The following is a 16,233-nucleotide window of genomic DNA, read 5'->3' on the forward strand; positions in this document are numbered from 1 at the left end:
ATTTCGTTCAACATTCACTATTAACGTGTCTTCAAGATTTATAATAATAAAAAACAATTTATTCAATTGATAGTTAGGATTTCAGATAATTGTGGCCCTAAAGAGGGCCGTTGGGTTCGGTTGGGTTTTTAAGAAAAAAGTTCTTATTCCTTGTCTCCACCAGTCTTCTTTGGAAGAAGAACAGCTTGGATATTTGGAAGAACTCCTCCTTGGGCGATGGTCACTCCGGCCAAAAGCTTGTTGAGCTCCTCGTCGTTTCGGACAGCGAGTTGAAGATGTCTTGGGGCGATACGGGTCTTCTTGTTGTCACGGGCAGCATTACCGGCCAATTCGAGAACCTCAGCAGCGAGGTATTCAAGAACAGCGGCCAAGTAAACTGGAGCTCCGGCTCCAACACGTTGAGCATAGTTTCCTTTGCGAAGAATACGATGAAGACGACCGACTGGGAATTGAAGTCCAGCTCTTGATGAGCGTGACTTGGCCTTTCCCCCGGTCTTGGCTTTGCCTCCCTTTCCACGTCCAGACATGATGAGCGGTTGGTGTTCGTAAGACGAATCTGAAGAATGAACCGAAACTGTCTGTTTATATTCATTTCTTCGGTGGCGGGGCGGAGCTTACTGCGGGGACACCTCTCGGTTCTCTGTCCCTCACCCTCCCCTGTTATCTCTAGCCTCATTGTTTGTCTGCGACACAGAGTCTCTGTGTCTCAAATTTACATGCATCGGTGCATTCGGAGTGTTGTGTGCACTCTGAAATGTGTCCCTGCAGGAAGCTCCGCCCATCCACCGCAGTTTTTACTTAAATATCTGCCGCTCCGACCATTTCCTCATACTTGATTCAAGTCCATTCTCATCATGCCACCAAAGCCATCCGCCAAGGGAGCCAAGAAGGCCGCTAAGACCGTCGTTGCCAAGCCAAAGGACGGAAAGAAGAGACGCCATGCCCGCAAGGAATCGTACTCCGTCTACATCTACCGTGTTCTCAAGCAAGTTCACCCAGACACCGGAGTCTCCTCAAAGGCCATGTCTATCATGAACTCCTTCGTCAATGATGTCTTCGAACGCATCGCCTCGGAAGCTTCTCGTCTCGCTCACTACAACAAGCGTTCTACCATCTCTTCTCGCGAAATTCAAACCGCTGTTCGTTTGATTCTTCCAGGAGAGCTTGCCAAGCACGCCGTGTCTGAGGGAACCAAGGCCGTCACCAAGTACACCTCCAGCAAGTAAGCCATTGGCTGAAAACTAACCAACCGAACCCAACGGCCCTCTTTAGGGCCACAAATATTGAAATCCTTACAAAACTACATGTTCGTTAATAAATTATATGCACTCTTATATATTCACGTCTTTTATATTAGGTCTTTTCTTGAAATCTTAATCTAGTATTACGTTTTCCTAGCCTTCGAAGGAATTCAAGAGTTCGAACTTATCATTCATAAAAATGCGTTCAATCTAATCAATCTAAATAAAATAAATCTCGTCTGTTTAATGAGGAAACTCAAATTTAATTAAGGTGGAATTTCACATTTCAAATGTCGCAGAGGAAATCGATCGGTGACCGAAGAAGCTTAGAGAAGGTAACATGAAAATGTCTATATTCACGGAAATTTAAAGTTTGTGTCACAAAAATAATAAAGGCAACAAACTAATTAAACAACAAATTTTAGACCATGTACCAAGAAATTTAGTTTCAATAATCTTCAGAACACGGTGACTGCTCTGGTGAATTTCCAAGCGATAATTTGTTCAGGCAAAGGAACACATTAAACGTCGGAATAATGATGGTGATTGTCAGCTTCATGTGCAAAATTAATTAAATTTTTATCGAACCTGATGATGAAATTACCTTAAAAAAATTTATGATATTGTATACAGCGTGGCAAAACATTTTTATTAGCAAAGAAAAATTAGGATTTTGGATATTTGTGGCCCTAAAGAGGGCCGTTGGGTTCGGTAATTGGTTTGTATGAAAACAGAAAAGACAAAAGAAATTATCCTCCGAATCCGTACAGAGTTCTTCCTTGGCGCTTCAGAGCGTAGACGACATCCATGGCGGTTACGGTCTTTCTCTTGGCGTGCTCGCAGTAAGTGACAGCATCACGGATGACATTCTCAAGGAATACCTTCAAGACTCCACGGGTTTCCTCGTAGATCAATCCAGAAATTCTCTTGACTCCTCCTCTTCTAGCGAGACGACGGATGGCTGGCTTGGTGATACCTTGGATGTTATCACGGAGAACCTTACGATGGCGCTTGGCACCTCCTTTTCCGAGGCCTTTTCCTCCCTTTCCACGTCCGGACATTGTTGATTCAGTTGAAGACTCACAAGTGAGATGAAGGAATGACATCACAGGATTCCTTATGTACCGAGCTGTGGTGAGTAGGCGGAGTCACATTGAACCATTCTGCGGGGACACATTTCTGCTGTTTGCAACACACCGAATATTCTACTTGCCACAGCGGCAGATGTGCGCCCGCCCACCCACCGCAGCTGCATACAAAGGCAGCCGTTAGTTTCACTTTTCTCACAGTCCCCCACGGATTATCAACCTAAAGGCAATGGCTCGTACCAAGCAAACCGCCCGTAAATCGACCGGAGGAAAGGCTCCAAGAAAGCAATTGGCCACCAAAGCTGCTCGCAAGTCGGCCCCAGCTTCAGGAGGAGTCAAGAAGCCACATCGTTATCGTCCAGGAACCGTCGCTCTCCGTGAGATCAGACGTTACCAAAAATCCACCGAACTTCTTATCCGCAGAGCTCCATTCCAGCGCCTTGTCCGTGAGATTGCTCAGGATTTCAAGACTGATCTTCGATTCCAATCTTCCGCTGTCATGGCTCTTCAAGAGGCTGCCGAGGCTTACCTTGTCGGACTCTTCGAGGACACCAACTTGTGCGCCATCCACGCTAAGCGAGTCACCATTATGCCAAAGGATATCCAGCTGGCCAGACGTATCCGAGGAGAGCGCGCTTAAATACCTTATGGTAGTTAAGTAAGCTTCAACTCAAAACTCACCGAACCCAACGGCCCTCTTTAGGGCCACAATTTACTGAAAATCCATTTTTATGTTTAATAAATACTTTTTTAAATTTGAATTTGACACTATTAGTTTACTGTTATGATTTTTGATTGCTGAACTTTTTTGTTGTAAAAACTTCATTGATAAGTTACATAAGTTATAAGTTATTGATAAGAGACTAGGTATCAGCACTTTAGGTTCGTAATATTACTGATTTTATGCTATAGAGAATGAAGATTATTAAATTTATAATTCTAAAGTGCACATAGAAAGTTAAGATTTATACTGGAACATTGAGCAACTAGTTTCAAGTTTTTACGAACTGCTGATATCGTTTCTTTCCCACTATTGTACATGAAACTCATCGGATACAGTCATTTCATTTATGACACTATGAATTAATTTCATTTATCACATAATACTCACGAAAAAATAAAAGATCATTAGAACAATTATGGGCTTCAATGTTTCGATTCAAAATATTTTTTCCGTTGATACGATAAGTTTTGTTAATCGGCTCTCTGTGTCCTATTCCCTAATCATTTGAAATCAGATCAGGTCGGCGGCCGGTTGATACCCTTTCATTTTTTGTGCCTCACACCTTTGCGGCAGGCAACAAGCATCATCTCTGTCTCTCAATCTACACTTCGCAAACACTTAATTGTGCTCAATTATTTCGGGTGCCCCTCCTGCTCTCCGACGCCAGAAAAATAGTTGTGAGGGGGAGCATATACAAAAACACACTGACCGTATTTCGGTTGACTGCCGCCTCGTTACACCACTTTTTTATTCCCATCATCCACCATACTCCTCCTCCCGATAGGAAGCAAATGTCAGTTCATATCCGCGACCGCGAACTCGCCAAACGAAATCTTTTTATTTGTTTCTAAAATTCCGAACACCGTGTATCATTTGTTCGCCACTTTTTGATCCTAGTGACCTCTACCCATTTTTAGTTGCATATTTCACTTTTCTTTCTTACCTAACAAAACTTCCAGATTCTACATATTTATGAACTGATTAAAGAAAAAATAATTGCGAAGTATTAGTCGAGTTGTAAAGAAATCATTGTGCAATGTTCAATGTCTTGTGTATTTTTAATTTTATACGTACCATTAGTTGATAATAGGTACATGCTACTATGTACGATGAGTAGACATACTGTAATAAGTTTCGAAAATTGAATCAAGCCAGGTACTTAAACGTTTAAACGCAGAATTTTCGTACACTCATAATAATCAAACATGAGTAAATATCATTATTAAACTTGTTGAAAGTGTATAGATTCTTTCAAATTTTACTGTCAGAGTTTTGGTAAGTTGCCAAATGAAAAAAAAAAGTTTTTTACCGTTTCAGTAATTATACTTTGTATTTTCCACTGTTGATTTGATTTGATTTATTACGATTGAAATCGCGATGAAAATATGAGAAGAATCGTATATTTTTTGACTAGATATTTTTAAAAAGTTTAATAAGTACTACTATAACATATTTTTTAGCAACAAATGAGCAACCTATAGTATAGCTAGACATTTTTTCCAGTAGCGAAACTACATCTTTAAACTTTTTGCAAGACAAAAACGATTCAAACATTTTTCATCATATTCTTCGTTTTTTAATAGACAATATATCTCAGACATCCACTTGTTTCTTGTTTTTTTCTCCAACAAATTCGTGAACATACCACAATTTTTTTTTGCTTTGCTCCCAATGTTGTCTCGTTGTCCACTTGTACACTGCATCGGATTTCAAAGATTTCGGTAAACTGTTCACGCGGTTGCAAAAAGTGTCTCGAGAATGTGATGAGGTGGAATAGATGTTAGATTGACCCCGTAAATGTTTGTAAGGATGACGAATATACTTTTGGAAAAAAAATTGGTTTTTGAAATAAGTGAAATGCATGAAACATTAGAATGATAAATATTCAATGAATAACATGAAGTTTAAAAAGTTGGTGAAGCAATCACTAATTCGGTTCACTAAAAAAATTTTCGGTCACACTAAAAAAATGTATATACTTCCGATATGTATACATATTTCACATTGTGCTGTATATATGGTGGTAACAATTTATTGTTTATAGGTTGTTTCAGGTCAAAGTTTTGGTAAATTGCCAAACTCATTGAAACCCCCTGCATGTTTAACTAGAAATGCTTGAAACATTAAAAAAATCCTAGAAATGTTTTTCGTATACTTCCAATAATATGAATGACGAAAATTGTTTATTCGCCACTTTTTGGATTTTATTTTTTTTGGTAAATTTTTTTTTTTTGGTAAAACTATTTAATATGTAACTCTATTTGATAACATTGGTCAACTACATTCAGATTAGTTTCTTTCAAAGAGGAACAATGAATCAAGAAGATACATATTAAGAATTCTATAAAATGTAGTTTAAAATTTTATTGTGGTTCAAAATTCCGAAAAACAACCGAAATTTAGCTGTATCTGAAAAGTTTGGTAACTTGCTAGTTAGCAGTGTCGTAGTGGCCGGAAAATAGCTTAAATGTAATTATCACTATTTGTTCTAATGGTTTGGTTTAATTTCGCATTTTGTGTGCATAAATTTCACAATTGAGGTTTTTTTTTCAGAATCTACCAATTCTCATAATGAGTATCACAAATGTTTTGAAATTTTAAGAACGTATCTGCACTTTCTTTGTGCTTTTTTTGCAAATTCCATTGATGCTCTGTATAATTTCATAAATTTTCTTTAAATCCCTTTATTAATTGTCCAAATTCAAAATGTCAAATAAATGAAACAAATCTTGATGATGGAATCCGATTTCCATTTTTTTTTCGAGTGTCGACACTCGCAACTTTACATCTTCCTGTCTAAATCTTCAAGCGCATCCGGTCCGTCACATAATTTGTCGGCGGAGCCACCCTCTCAAGATGACCCCTCTGGAAGATTGAGTTGCCGCACCCGCTAAGCGACGAGCCGCACAGACTCTCAAGTTTTTGATCATGTTTTCCGCACGTGTTTACATTTATCCGCATCTCTTTAGACACTTCCATCGTCACCAGTCGACATATAGTTCACCATTTTTTTAACAGAACATATTGATGGCTAGTACTACAACGGCTGCACCAATTGCAGTTGCAGCTCCTACTGAAAGTATTAATGGGTCAAGAAGTAAGCGAAGACGATACTTTGCAAATGGAAGAAGTAGGACCATTGAGTTATCTACACTTGCTGAAATTGATGAAGAAGAGTTTGCAAAAATTGGTAAGTCACAAAAACCTACATGTTAGTTTACCAATTTAAGATTTCAGAAGGAGCTTCTTCCCAAACCGAAGGTGTTCTAAAAGTGCTCACAACGCAAGATGATATGTGCATTGGAACCACAGGTGGAAGCTATAAGTCTCTGAAACGAGGATCTGTGAAAGCTCAAGCATTGAAACTTAGTGAGCGACTGGCACAAAAAGGTTACCATTCATTAAAAAATGATAATTTTAAGTTAAATATATTTCAGTAGCAACCGATAATCTAGCTAAAGAACGTGAAGTGAAGAATGAAATGGAAAAACAGAGCTGTTCGAAACCAATTGTAGTTGATGTGAAGTTACGAAGAAATCTTACCGAAATTCGAAAAGATATCAGGAACTTTGAGGTACGTTTACAATTCGTATTCACTATTTATGTTAAAAATATACTCTATGGGAAAAATATATCTATTTAGGGAAAAACCTCTTTTTGCTGTACCTGTGGTTAAAAAACGGCATACTTAGCTGCAGAAGGTGTAATAAATTAAGATGTAAATGGGTATTTTTAAGTCTCACAGTTTAGTCCAAAATATTTAATTTAAAAAACTATTAAAATTAGATTTTAATTTAAGGAAAATATTATAATTTTCATTAGTGATTTTTATTTAATTCCAAGAAGCTAACTGCCGAAACATAATTGTTCCCATGAACATAATTGTTTCCATTTACTGTTCTCCCTCATTGAGTAATTGTACATAAGTGGATTTGATAAAGGCAATAAGGTGTGCATTTGGAGAAAAGAAGTTCAGGGTCTATTTGCTTCATTCATCTTTCCTCACGCCACAGTCTCTTTCCCCAATTCCTCCGCCGTTCGATGACAGTTTCCATTGTTGGTCTAAGCTCCCGCTCTTTCTTTTATTCATCTCTTTATCGATTGTCGCTTCTTCGTAATTGTTTCCCTATACATGGCATCTACTTATTCATACGCCGAATTCAATAAAATATTTAACGAAACTGTTCCAAAAACTGAACATTTGCCGATGGTGGTGAGCAAGTTTTAAGCAATTATTTTATGTTAAACAAACAAAAACAGGACATATGTGTTTTTAGACTACAACGGATTTTACAACCTCACAAGATTGGGCACAGCAACAACAACAACATCAACAACATCATGAATTTCAACCAAATTGTTCTATTCCTATGCAAAGGTGTGTTTTAAGTGGAAAACTGAAAGTATAAAATAACACAAGAGAAGGCTTCTTCCAATCAAATTAAAAAAATTTAAAAGAATTTCTGTGAAGTTTCATCAAATTTAATTTTGTACTTTGTTATTTTTATGAAAAAATACTTTTCGAAAAAACAATACCTTAGAAAACCAAAATAAAATTCCAGGCATCCAATATCTCGATCAGCTTCATTTGTTGCACCAACTCCAATGATTGTATATGGAATGCCTCCACCTGGAGATAGAATGTCAGTTATGGATGGTCGATGTGACAGTAGAATTGGAGAATATGCAATGCCTTTATACTATATGCCAGCTCCACCACCACCTCAACCAATGTTTCTTCCATATCCAGGATCAAAAATGGGAATGAGTCCATTTGATCAACCAAGTATGGTTATGATGCCTGGACATCATGTTATGCAATATCCAGAAGTACAAATGAGACGAAAAATGAAATCAGGTGGAGCAAATGCACACAGACGGAAATCCTGGTGTTCAAGGATTTGTTGCGCGGGATTTGCACAGTTACTTTGGACTATTGTATGTATTATATCTTTCGGAATAATTGCCTCATTGATTTTAGCGTTATGTTATATGTAAATCATTTAATCCACTATTTTTGTATATAATTTTCAAACCAAACCAAGCAACAAATCAAACATTCCGGCGAGATTCATTAAATTAAAATAAATAAAATCAATTCAAAGACGTTTGTTGAACAAAAGTATGACAATAAGTTGAACAAAAAGGAAAAATAATTCGACGAATGAAACTATAGAGACGCCTATCAAAATGCTCAAAATACCACCCAAATAAGACATGAATTTTGTGAGCTGAAAGTATTAATTGACAAGGAGACACAAAACAATCAAACTTACATCCATAGCAGGTGTTTCACTGTAAATCATATAATCCAATTTTGGAAGAGAAATTCTCAAAATGACAGAATCCAAAAATGTTTCATAACATGCAGTTTTATTGGTGTACGCCTCTTCGCAGTCAACAATCTAGAAAATAATCATTAAAGGTATATTAAGGCAGTGGAGATGTAGTCTGAAAACACTTATAATAGTCCAACATAGCCGAAAATCATAATAGAACACTCAAAAAACTTTCTGACAAAATTTCGTAAATTACACAAATTTCCAAAAGGTTGAACTTTAAATTCTGATTGTAGAACACCTTTTTTGGTTCACTTCTAAAATTATGAAGTGAAAACTGACTAAATTTTCCAGTAATAAATTATTAAAATTTCAAAAATCTATTGAAAAGTTTTTCTATGATATTTGAACTTTTTAGCGCTAAAAAACTCAAATTTTGTCAACTGGGTATATTGCACTTTATATTGCAAATTTTTGATGTTTATCACGCGTTTTTTTTTGTTGATCAAGATGCTTTTTCAGGTGATAGATGCGCAAATTGGGAGATTAAGAGGGCAATACAAAAATACGGTAACTATAGTATATCTGACCTTGTTTACATAAGGTAACCTAGACAGTTTGGAAGTGTAGACAGTTTGGGAGCATGGAAGTGGACAAGTACATTCTGGCCAGGTGGATGGATCTCCTCTTGAATCTACCAACTCATCAATACATGTTTCTAAAGTTAAGCAATATTGTTCGAATGTTGATAGACAATAAACAAACTTTGTGAAATACTACAAGAAATCCCATCATTTGGCATAGGATACCTAGGGTCCATACAACCACAATCTCCATTCACCACATCTTGATAACAAGATCTGAGACAACCCTAAAATTTCGATATTGAATATTCAATTTGTTTAGAGTTGTATTGTTTCTTACATCTGTTGTATAATCTCCATCATAATAATATGATTTCACCTCACTCACTGAATTGATGCATACTCCATATCTGCCTCCAAGACGGTAGTAGTCAACCTAAATAAACCAATAAGTCGTTTATAATTAATTAAAAGCAAATACCCTATTGATTGCAATTCTCGATTCAAAATGTGGAGCAGTATTGATTCTAACAGACTCTGACGTCACAGCTTCTTCTTTTGTTGACGTAAAAACCATAACTCCTGCTGTTTCAGTCCACGGAAGATATTCATCTTGTTTTACATTCATTTGCATTTCCAAACCACCCGGATATCCAGATGATCTTGCTTCGTATTTAAATGAAGAATTCATATGATTGAATGTAAAACAATTACCAAGCACCTTATCATTCCATTGAACAAAGTTGGAGCTAAACTTTCCGGTCTTTCATATTCAAAAATACAACAACTAACTTCAAATCAATCAACTGTTGCTCATAGGCAACCCACAAGAACATATCTGCTGCAGTCCAGGAAAGACTAGTTCTAACTTCCAGACTGTAACCACCAATCAGAAATGGAACAATATCTCTTACTAGAGTAGGATCATTTGTCAGCTCTTGAGCCATCTGAAATAATTTCATCAAATTATATCACTTAAAATTATGTTTAACCTCATCTAGTTTATCTGGTCCAAGATCACCATAAGTTGCATTTAAAATTTGATAAATGATTTTATCTGAACTCAAATACAAGGGATCAGTTTGATATCAAATTCACTTACTAAAAAGACAAGATTTTCCAAACATGTTTGGACTGCAGACACAATAATAACTTCCATTTGTATTCACACAAGTTGCATCTGGATCTTTTGTTTTGCACAATGTGGTATCTTCAACACATTCATCAACGTCTAAAATTAAGAAATGACATTGGGTATGGTATTTTGTTACACTGAACCAATTGTACAATTAAATCCAGTCCATTGCGGAGTACATGTGCAGTTGTAACTATTTGGAGGACCAATGATATCTTCACATTCCCCTCCATTCTCGCATGGAGTTTCATCGCAATAATATCGTTCTAAAAATTAGATCAGCATTATTTGTGCTTGATTTTTTCAAAGTTTAAATCATACCTTCTTCACAATATGTTCCCTTCCAATCAGGTGTACATTGACAAGTGAACGTGGAATCTAATAGGTTGTATGTAGGAACGCATGTTCCACCATTTTCACATTTATTTATATAACATGAATCGAACGCTGAATTTTGAAATTAACTTCATTTTTTCGAGTCAGTCGAGTATTTCGATAGCTCACTTTCACAGTTTGTATCCATATAAAGATTGAGACAAGCACAAGAGTAACTTCCATTTCCGAGATCCGAACATGTTCCGCCGTAGAGACATGGTTCAGATGTACATGGATTTCCAACTTAAAAGGATTACTTTTTAAAATCTTGTTCAAATATATTACCACAGGCGACAGTTTGATTTGTGCTTGCACAGAGACAATAGTATCCAATCTGATCATCTGTAACTCCGCATGTTCCAACTCCACAATCAATAGAAGCACAAGGTGTTAGAGTTGCATCACTCTGACATGCTGATCCAGTTTTTATTGGATTGCAAAGACATGTGTAAGCGGTTGCAGATGTTTGAATACATTTTCCATTTCCAGCAGCTTCTCCGCAAGGTTCAGGTGTACATAAATCGTTCAATGAGTAGACGGCAGCAAAACCAGAGTTTAAATTAGAATATGCACAAGTTGAAAGAAGTGCATTAAGAAGTGCAACAACTGAATTACAGCTTCATGTTTCAAATGTTAGTAATTTAAAACTTACGTAGTCCTCCTCCAGTTGGTGGATCTGTGAGAGCATTTGCAGTTGAGAAAAGACATTCGCCTGTTGTACCGCTCATTGCTTAAAATCTAAAATTTTAAAATATAATTCTACAGAATACAAACTTGAATATGCATAATTAGAAGTTGGATTAGCCTCTCGATATGATATCAATGCATCTCTACAATCAGTTCCAGTAGTTATAGTTGTTGAGTAAACATAATAGTCACTGAATGATGCACTTGAATCATCAAAACATCCGACGTAAGAAGTTTGAACACTTCTTGTTGTTTGGCATTTATCCCCGTAGTAATCAAATGGGCATTGACAATATGGGGTTGTGTCACTGAACAACATTTCACAAGTTCCACCATTAGAACAGTAGCCTGAACAGGGATCACCGGAGTCTGAAAATATAGGTTTTGAAGATATATCTTAAACAACTTTATAGGTACATTGACATTGTTCCCCAAAGAATCCGGTTGCACATGCACAGCTATAAGTCCCACCCGAAGAAGAGCAAACTCCATTTTGTAAGCACGGTTGCGGCGAGCACGGGTCACTTGTCACTATAAAATATGATAATTTCTATTTTCAGACATCAAACTCTGAAAATGACACTAACACATAGTACAGTCAGTTCCTGTGTACCCGACAGCACATGTGCACGTTGGAATGTCATTAACCATATTGCATTGCTGATTAGAAAGTGTACACGGATTCGGTGAACAACTCGTTGGAGCGGTACAAGTTGTATCAGAAGTTTGAGTTGATTCATCGGAGCACGTACATTCAGAACAAGTTGTTGCCGATGTTCTGTTGGCGGGATAACAATATCCATGAGCACCACAATCATACGGAGTATCAATCTGTATTGAATAGATACTTGAAAGGTCATGAATTAAACCAAATTTCATAGAATGTATTTAAATTGAGTTCATCGCAGCTATCATAAAGTAGATGTAATAGATATGTACCAAGTAGTTGTTCTAATTTTTTTTTTTTCTAAAATTACAATTCAAAAATGTTCTTACCTGAGCCAGAGTCAACGGAAGAAAAAACCATAGCAGCAACATTTCTTGACTGAATCCTAATAGGAAATTCTGTGGTTTTGTCTTTGTTTATGTTTTCTCTTTGAGAAATTTGATATTTGTTTCGAGTTTCTTGGCTAATAATTCATGTAGTTGCGACTTTTGTAACTCTTTTTTAAGTTACAAAATGTAATACCAAATCACTAAAATCTTAAACTTAAACTAAAATCACTAAAATCAACATGAAAAAATGTTCCAAAAATGGTGAATAATTTATTATTGCATAATATAAAAAGTATGTACATGAGACCTGTTTTTGATTTGTATTTTTTTTATTCTTCTTTCATAGATACAGTACTTCGTGTTGAAACTTCTGACGATGAAGTCTGAAAAGTCTTTCTTCAACGCATAAATTCCAAAATCTAAACTACTTACACTATTCCCTCGTTCTTCAAATCGTTTTCTATGCAAAACACTGGCTGCATACAACATAGAAGCTACTTTGTCTTTGTGGTTGTCTTCCTGAACAAGAAAATTTTTATTTTAAATTTAATTATTTTCAAGGAAACTTACACTATGATGCTTCTCATGATCAGCTGATCCATGACCATGACTGTGTCCATGACCTCCATGGCCTGTGGTTATACGTGGTTCTCCAAGTTGGAAATATCCCATATTAAGATATCTCTGGAGGAATTCCAAATAACATCCAGAAACAGTGAATGCGTATAGATAATCAGCAGGGAACAATGTTTGAGTGAAGATCATACATATAAGTGTTGTGCTCGAGAATCTTAAAAGATCGAGATTAAAAGATGAGGAGGTCAGCAAAAACCGCCCAATAAATCTTTTCAATTTCTTAGAACGGTATTGTTGAGTTGTTCATTTTCATAGGCCAACGAGTTCAAAGTTTGATAAAATTGAACTTACGGGAATTTTTCATCGGTCAGTTGATATTTGATAAGGGAAGTTTGAAAGAAAGTCACTCCAAAATGAATCCAAGCAAGCAAAAGACCTGCTAGACATGCCAGAGGCAAAAATCTTTTCGTTGCAATACAATCCTTATCCGAAAGGGCTAAAAGTCGTCGAACTGCAAAATATTGCAACCATTGAGTAACCTGAATCATTTTCCATTCACTCCGTGTCATTAATTAATTACTCACATGAATCATCACTAAATCAACATTTTGAATAATTGCGTCTGACCATATAATAAATCCATCAACCCTTTGATATTCAATTTCTACCGATTGTAAGATCTGAAACTTTTTTTTTGATGCGAGAAGCAAAAGATGGTTTTTGTTATCTGAGAAGTCATCTTTGTCATTAAAAAGTGGCCGACTGACATAAAAATTCAAAAAATCACACCTATAAAATTGCAACACGGAATCGGAAAACCGAAATTGATAATGGAACTTTTGGAGAAAATAAAAGAAAAAATATTTAAATTCACAAATGGAAAATGAACCAACCAGTTTAATGAGCAAAACCACACAACATCCAAAAAGAATTGAAATATCTCCTCTTGCATGTGCCTTATGATGAGCATCTAATCTTTCATTTGCAATTGTTATCGAAAAAGCATACAACTGAAAATGTTTTATGTTGGAAGAAAATATCTCACACAATATATAGTAGAAGGCCAAACTCGGAAAATGTCGGGCACTTTCCTATGCAAGTGTATATAGGGTTAGTTTATGTTTAAACATTTGGGCTCGGTCCGAGTTTCATGGTCTCCAATGTGTGTGTGTGTGTGTTTTCTTTAGGAACCTCGGTTCCAACCTCATCTTGACCTTGAAACTACTTTGACCGCTCCTTTTGGATTTCCGAGTTTTGCACTTTTTAACTTTTAAAATGTCAATGTACTTACGGCTCCGAAAAAGAATACTTGACAAATGTTTGCAGCCAAATTGATATAGTCATTTGTCATATAATGATCATCAACTAGCTCATCGAAATCTATAAAAAAGATCTTGATCATTCTCCATTCCGTTTGAGATCACATACCTATAGTGTAGTAAAAATAGAAAAGCCATTTAAGTGTTGACATAATCATGACAATCGGTGCGATAAGAAGGAAAAACGTGACGACATACTTGCTGACGATCAGTGGCTTGTTTTCCAGTGCAGGATTTTCTACATAGACCCGTGAAACATCTTTCATGAATTCACGAAGCATTCCACGAACTCCTTCTTTTCTCTAAACAGATCACGATGTACTGATTGAAGAATTACATTTAACCTACTTTCATTCGTTTTTCAATATCTTCAGCTCTCTCCTCTGCACCTCCACATGCTAACCAATGAGTGACAAGAAGAATTGGAAAGAATTCAGAAGCACATGAGATGATTGACGAAGCAAGAAGTCCTTTGTTTATGTAATACCACATTTTCTGAGTTCCATGAAGTTCGGATGCTGGATTACATTCATAATGTCGTTTGATCACGGGACACCAATAACCTTCAAGCTCTTTTCTTTGACACAATTCCTGAAAAACATGTCGAACTGAATAAACTGTATCTACTTCGTTAATAATTATTAGATTGTCATTAGTTCTTGGTCATTGGAAAATTTTCTATTTTTGGAGTAATAAAAGTCAATTGTTGATCTCAAAATGCATTAGACTAGACTAAAGCGGTCATTCAGCTCCCGGTTTTTCAGGATTCAGAGCGATCTGATGCTTTTTTCGGTGTTACAATGGTTTTTCTATAATGTTTCAAAAGGAGATTGAATTGAAGTTGTAATGAATTTCATTAAAACACCTCTTGAAAAAATGTCATTTAACCTTTAATTAATCCCTAAACATTTCTCCCACCTGATGACTCAAATATCCTTTGTAAATTACAACTTTCATCCAAACAACAGCAAAAGTAATATTGATGAAGAGTCGTCCAACTTTATCCAAATTCGAACTAATTGCACCATAAAATCTTCGATGCAGAATATAAATAAGTGATAATCCTGAGAATGTTGCCATTAAAACATCATAAATTGCTTCAATAAATAGTTCAGATGGATAAAGTGCATCTACTAATTTGTCGCAACTTTGAAAAGCGTAATCAAAAACTATAAAATAAAGATATCCGAGCATAATTCCAAGAGTTAAAGCAATTGCTCCGATAAGTGCTGGATCTGGTATTTCATGAGGGTCATCAAGTTTTGGAAGTTTTCTTGTTCTGTACAAGAATTCAATTTGTATAACTCCACAACAAAACATCAAAAGTGCACAAATCTGAAATTGATAGGATCACTGTAGGTTCATTTTGAAATTGAATACCAAATGATAGATTCTTAGATAGTAGATTGTATCTTCACGACTGAGAAGGACATAAAAGTTCATAAAAACACAAAGAATGAAAATAATGTACAAAGTTACGGTGCAAAAATAATGAATCTGCAAAATGAATATATTTATTATGTTAGATCCAAGCTTAAACTAACGTGTTTTCCCCATTTCTGAAGTTTCATTTTCTTCCAGTATCGTAGAAGTGGTAAAGATCTCGAACTAAAAATAAGTTATTTGCGGAATCAGAATTCGGTAGTAGAAATATAAAATCGTGGGGAATGATAATGCTGGCACCGACTCCAAGTAATTATGGGGGACTTTGCATTATCAACGGAGACATTAAAATTTTTATGCGTTTTCGTTTTTATTTTACTGTTGCATGATGATGATGTCTCTCTCTCTTTCGATTTCAGAGACACATTTTTTGATCTTAACGGGGTTGGGTTGACGTACTTCAACAACTGGGTCATCTGCAAAAAATGTGTGATTTTTTGATGGCTCTGTTGAAGAAAGGTGTGAAAATGTAGATAACATCAACAACAAGTCACGGATTTGTCATTTATGTTGTGGGCGAGAGCAAACATTCAAAAAGAGTGGGGAATTCCTAGACATGAAAAATGGAAATTGAAAAAAGTAAAAATTCTTACGCCCTATTTTATACACTTCTCTGAAGAGAGTGAAAACAACTAATGCACTAAACGCAATCTGATGGTCAGTCAAAACTATGCAAATTTTGTAACAGTAACATCATTCCAAAGAAAACATATATAGAACCCTTTCCGTATCTTTGTAAAAGTGTTTTTCTCTTTTTGCATGTGAAGTTCTATGAGGCTTTTTCCT

General features: G+C 36.0%; 7 protein-coding genes and 3 non-coding genes across 10 annotated transcripts; 4 read left to right on the forward strand and 6 right to left on the reverse strand.

Annotated features, from left to right (window-relative positions):
- Positions 1 to 143: 143 nt before the first annotated feature.
- Positions 144 to 527, reverse strand: his-61 (Histone H2A; the record flags this gene model as incomplete). Its single annotated transcript, NM_068800.5, has 1 exon — positions 144 to 527. One exon carries the CDS (start codon positions 525 to 527, stop codon positions 144 to 146), a length of 384 nt encoding a protein of 127 aa, NP_501201.1.
- Positions 528 to 854: 327 nt separating this feature from the next.
- Positions 855 to 1,226, forward strand: his-62 (putative histone H2B 4; the record flags this gene model as incomplete). Its single annotated transcript, NM_068801.3, has 1 exon — positions 855 to 1,226. The coding sequence occupies one exon, from the start codon at positions 855 to 857 to the stop codon at positions 1,224 to 1,226; it is 372 nt and encodes a 123-aa protein (NP_501202.1).
- A 764-nt stretch (positions 1,227 to 1,990) lies between these two features.
- his-60 (Histone H4) lies at positions 1,991 to 2,302 on the reverse strand (the record flags this gene model as incomplete). Its single annotated transcript, NM_068802.7, has 1 exon — positions 1,991 to 2,302. The coding sequence occupies one exon, from the start codon at positions 2,300 to 2,302 to the stop codon at positions 1,991 to 1,993; it is 312 nt and encodes a 103-aa protein (NP_501203.2).
- Positions 2,303 to 2,558: 256 nt separating this feature from the next.
- On the forward strand, positions 2,559 to 2,969 carry his-59 (Histone H3; the record flags this gene model as incomplete). Its single annotated transcript, NM_068803.5, has 1 exon — positions 2,559 to 2,969. The coding sequence occupies one exon, from the start codon at positions 2,559 to 2,561 to the stop codon at positions 2,967 to 2,969; it is 411 nt and encodes a 136-aa protein (NP_501204.1).
- A 2,891-nt stretch (positions 2,970 to 5,860) lies between these two features.
- Positions 5,861 to 6,001, reverse strand: F55G1.18. The gene has a single exon (NR_056203.1). It is a non-coding gene; the product is annotated as an Unclassified non-coding RNA F55G1.18 (non-coding RNA).
- Positions 6,002 to 6,073: 72 nt separating this feature from the next.
- F55G1.1 (uncharacterized protein) lies at positions 6,074 to 8,164 on the forward strand. The gene is made up of 5 exons (NM_068804.5): positions 6,074 to 6,243; positions 6,291 to 6,443; positions 6,491 to 6,627; positions 7,331 to 7,431; positions 7,616 to 8,164. The coding sequence occupies exons 1-5, from the start codon at positions 6,081 to 6,083 to the stop codon at positions 8,049 to 8,051; spliced, it is 990 nt and encodes a 329-aa protein (NP_501205.3). The 5' UTR covers positions 6,074 to 6,080; the 3' UTR covers positions 8,052 to 8,164.
- Positions 8,053 to 12,160, reverse strand: egas-4 (EGF-like domain-containing protein). The gene is made up of 18 exons (NM_068806.4): positions 12,110 to 12,160; positions 11,701 to 11,944; positions 11,531 to 11,644; positions 11,201 to 11,482; positions 11,079 to 11,156; positions 10,712 to 11,032; positions 10,556 to 10,669; positions 10,373 to 10,498; positions 10,195 to 10,317; positions 10,019 to 10,147; positions 9,909 to 9,973; positions 9,709 to 9,863; positions 9,398 to 9,665; positions 9,257 to 9,352; positions 9,098 to 9,203; positions 8,923 to 9,050; positions 8,330 to 8,458; positions 8,053 to 8,284 (listed from the first exon to the last, which is right to left on the reverse strand). Exons 1-18 carry the CDS (start codon positions 12,149 to 12,151, stop codon positions 8,153 to 8,155), a joined length of 2,652 nt encoding a protein of 883 aa, NP_501207.2. The 5' UTR covers positions 12,152 to 12,160; the 3' UTR covers positions 8,053 to 8,152.
- Positions 12,161 to 12,362: 202 nt separating this feature from the next.
- Positions 12,363 to 15,747, reverse strand: F55G1.15 (Otopetrin-2). The gene is made up of 12 exons (NM_068808.6): positions 15,549 to 15,747; positions 15,385 to 15,501; positions 14,923 to 15,339; positions 14,353 to 14,595; positions 14,114 to 14,306; positions 13,977 to 14,065; positions 13,579 to 13,695; positions 13,270 to 13,365; positions 13,037 to 13,224; positions 12,680 to 12,899; positions 12,542 to 12,628; positions 12,363 to 12,492 (listed from the first exon to the last, which is right to left on the reverse strand). Exons 1-12 carry the CDS (start codon positions 15,573 to 15,575, stop codon positions 12,439 to 12,441), a joined length of 1,848 nt encoding a protein of 615 aa, NP_501209.4. The 5' UTR covers positions 15,576 to 15,747; the 3' UTR covers positions 12,363 to 12,438.
- F55G1.20 lies at positions 13,729 to 13,953 on the reverse strand. Its single transcript, NR_056204.1, has one exon. It is a non-coding gene; the product is annotated as an Unclassified non-coding RNA F55G1.20 (non-coding RNA).
- Positions 13,818 to 13,922, forward strand: yrn-1. Its single transcript, NR_000284.2, has one exon.
- Positions 15,748 to 16,233: the final 486 nt, after the last annotated feature.

The sequence above is a fragment of the Caenorhabditis elegans genome, chromosome IV, assembly GCF_000002985.6.
Source record: "Caenorhabditis elegans chromosome IV".
Taxonomy (NCBI): Eukaryota; Metazoa; Nematoda; class Chromadorea; order Rhabditida; family Rhabditidae; genus Caenorhabditis; species Caenorhabditis elegans.

Bases quoted from the DNA above. Each gene is read 5' to 3' on its own strand.
- F55G1.1 (NM_068804.5), top strand. From the start codon at position 6,081: ATGGCTAGTACTACAACGGCTGCACCAATTGCAGTTGCAGCTCCTACT. The intron at 6,444-6,490 runs GTTACCATTCAT...AATATATTTCAG, and splicing joins TGAGCGACTGGCACAAAAAG to TAGCAACCGATAATCTAGCT. The intron at 7,432-7,615 runs GTGTGTTTTAAG...ATAAAATTCCAG, and splicing joins TGTTCTATTCCTATGCAAAG to GCATCCAATATCTCGATCAG.
- egas-4 (NM_068806.4), bottom strand. From the start codon at position 12,151: ATGTTGCTGCTATGGTTTTTTCTTCCGTTGACTCTGGCTCAG. The intron at 10,318-10,372 runs GTATGATTTAAA...TCTAATTTTTAG, and splicing joins GGGAACATATTGTGAAGAAG to AACGATATTATTGCGATGAA. The intron at 9,051-9,097 runs GTTTGTTTATTG...GCTTAACTTTAG, and splicing joins TTCTTGTAGTATTTCACAAA to AAACATGTATTGATGAGTTG.
- F55G1.15 (NM_068808.6), bottom strand. From the start codon at position 15,575: ATGAAACTTCAGAAATGGGGAAAACAC. The intron at 15,502-15,548 runs GTTAGTTTAAGC...TTCATTTTGCAG, and splicing joins TTCAGAAATGGGGAAAACAC to ATTCATTATTTTTGCACCGT. The intron at 15,340-15,384 runs GTATTCAATTTC...TATCAATTTCAG, and splicing joins ATCTAAGAATCTATCATTTG to ATTTGTGCACTTTTGATGTT.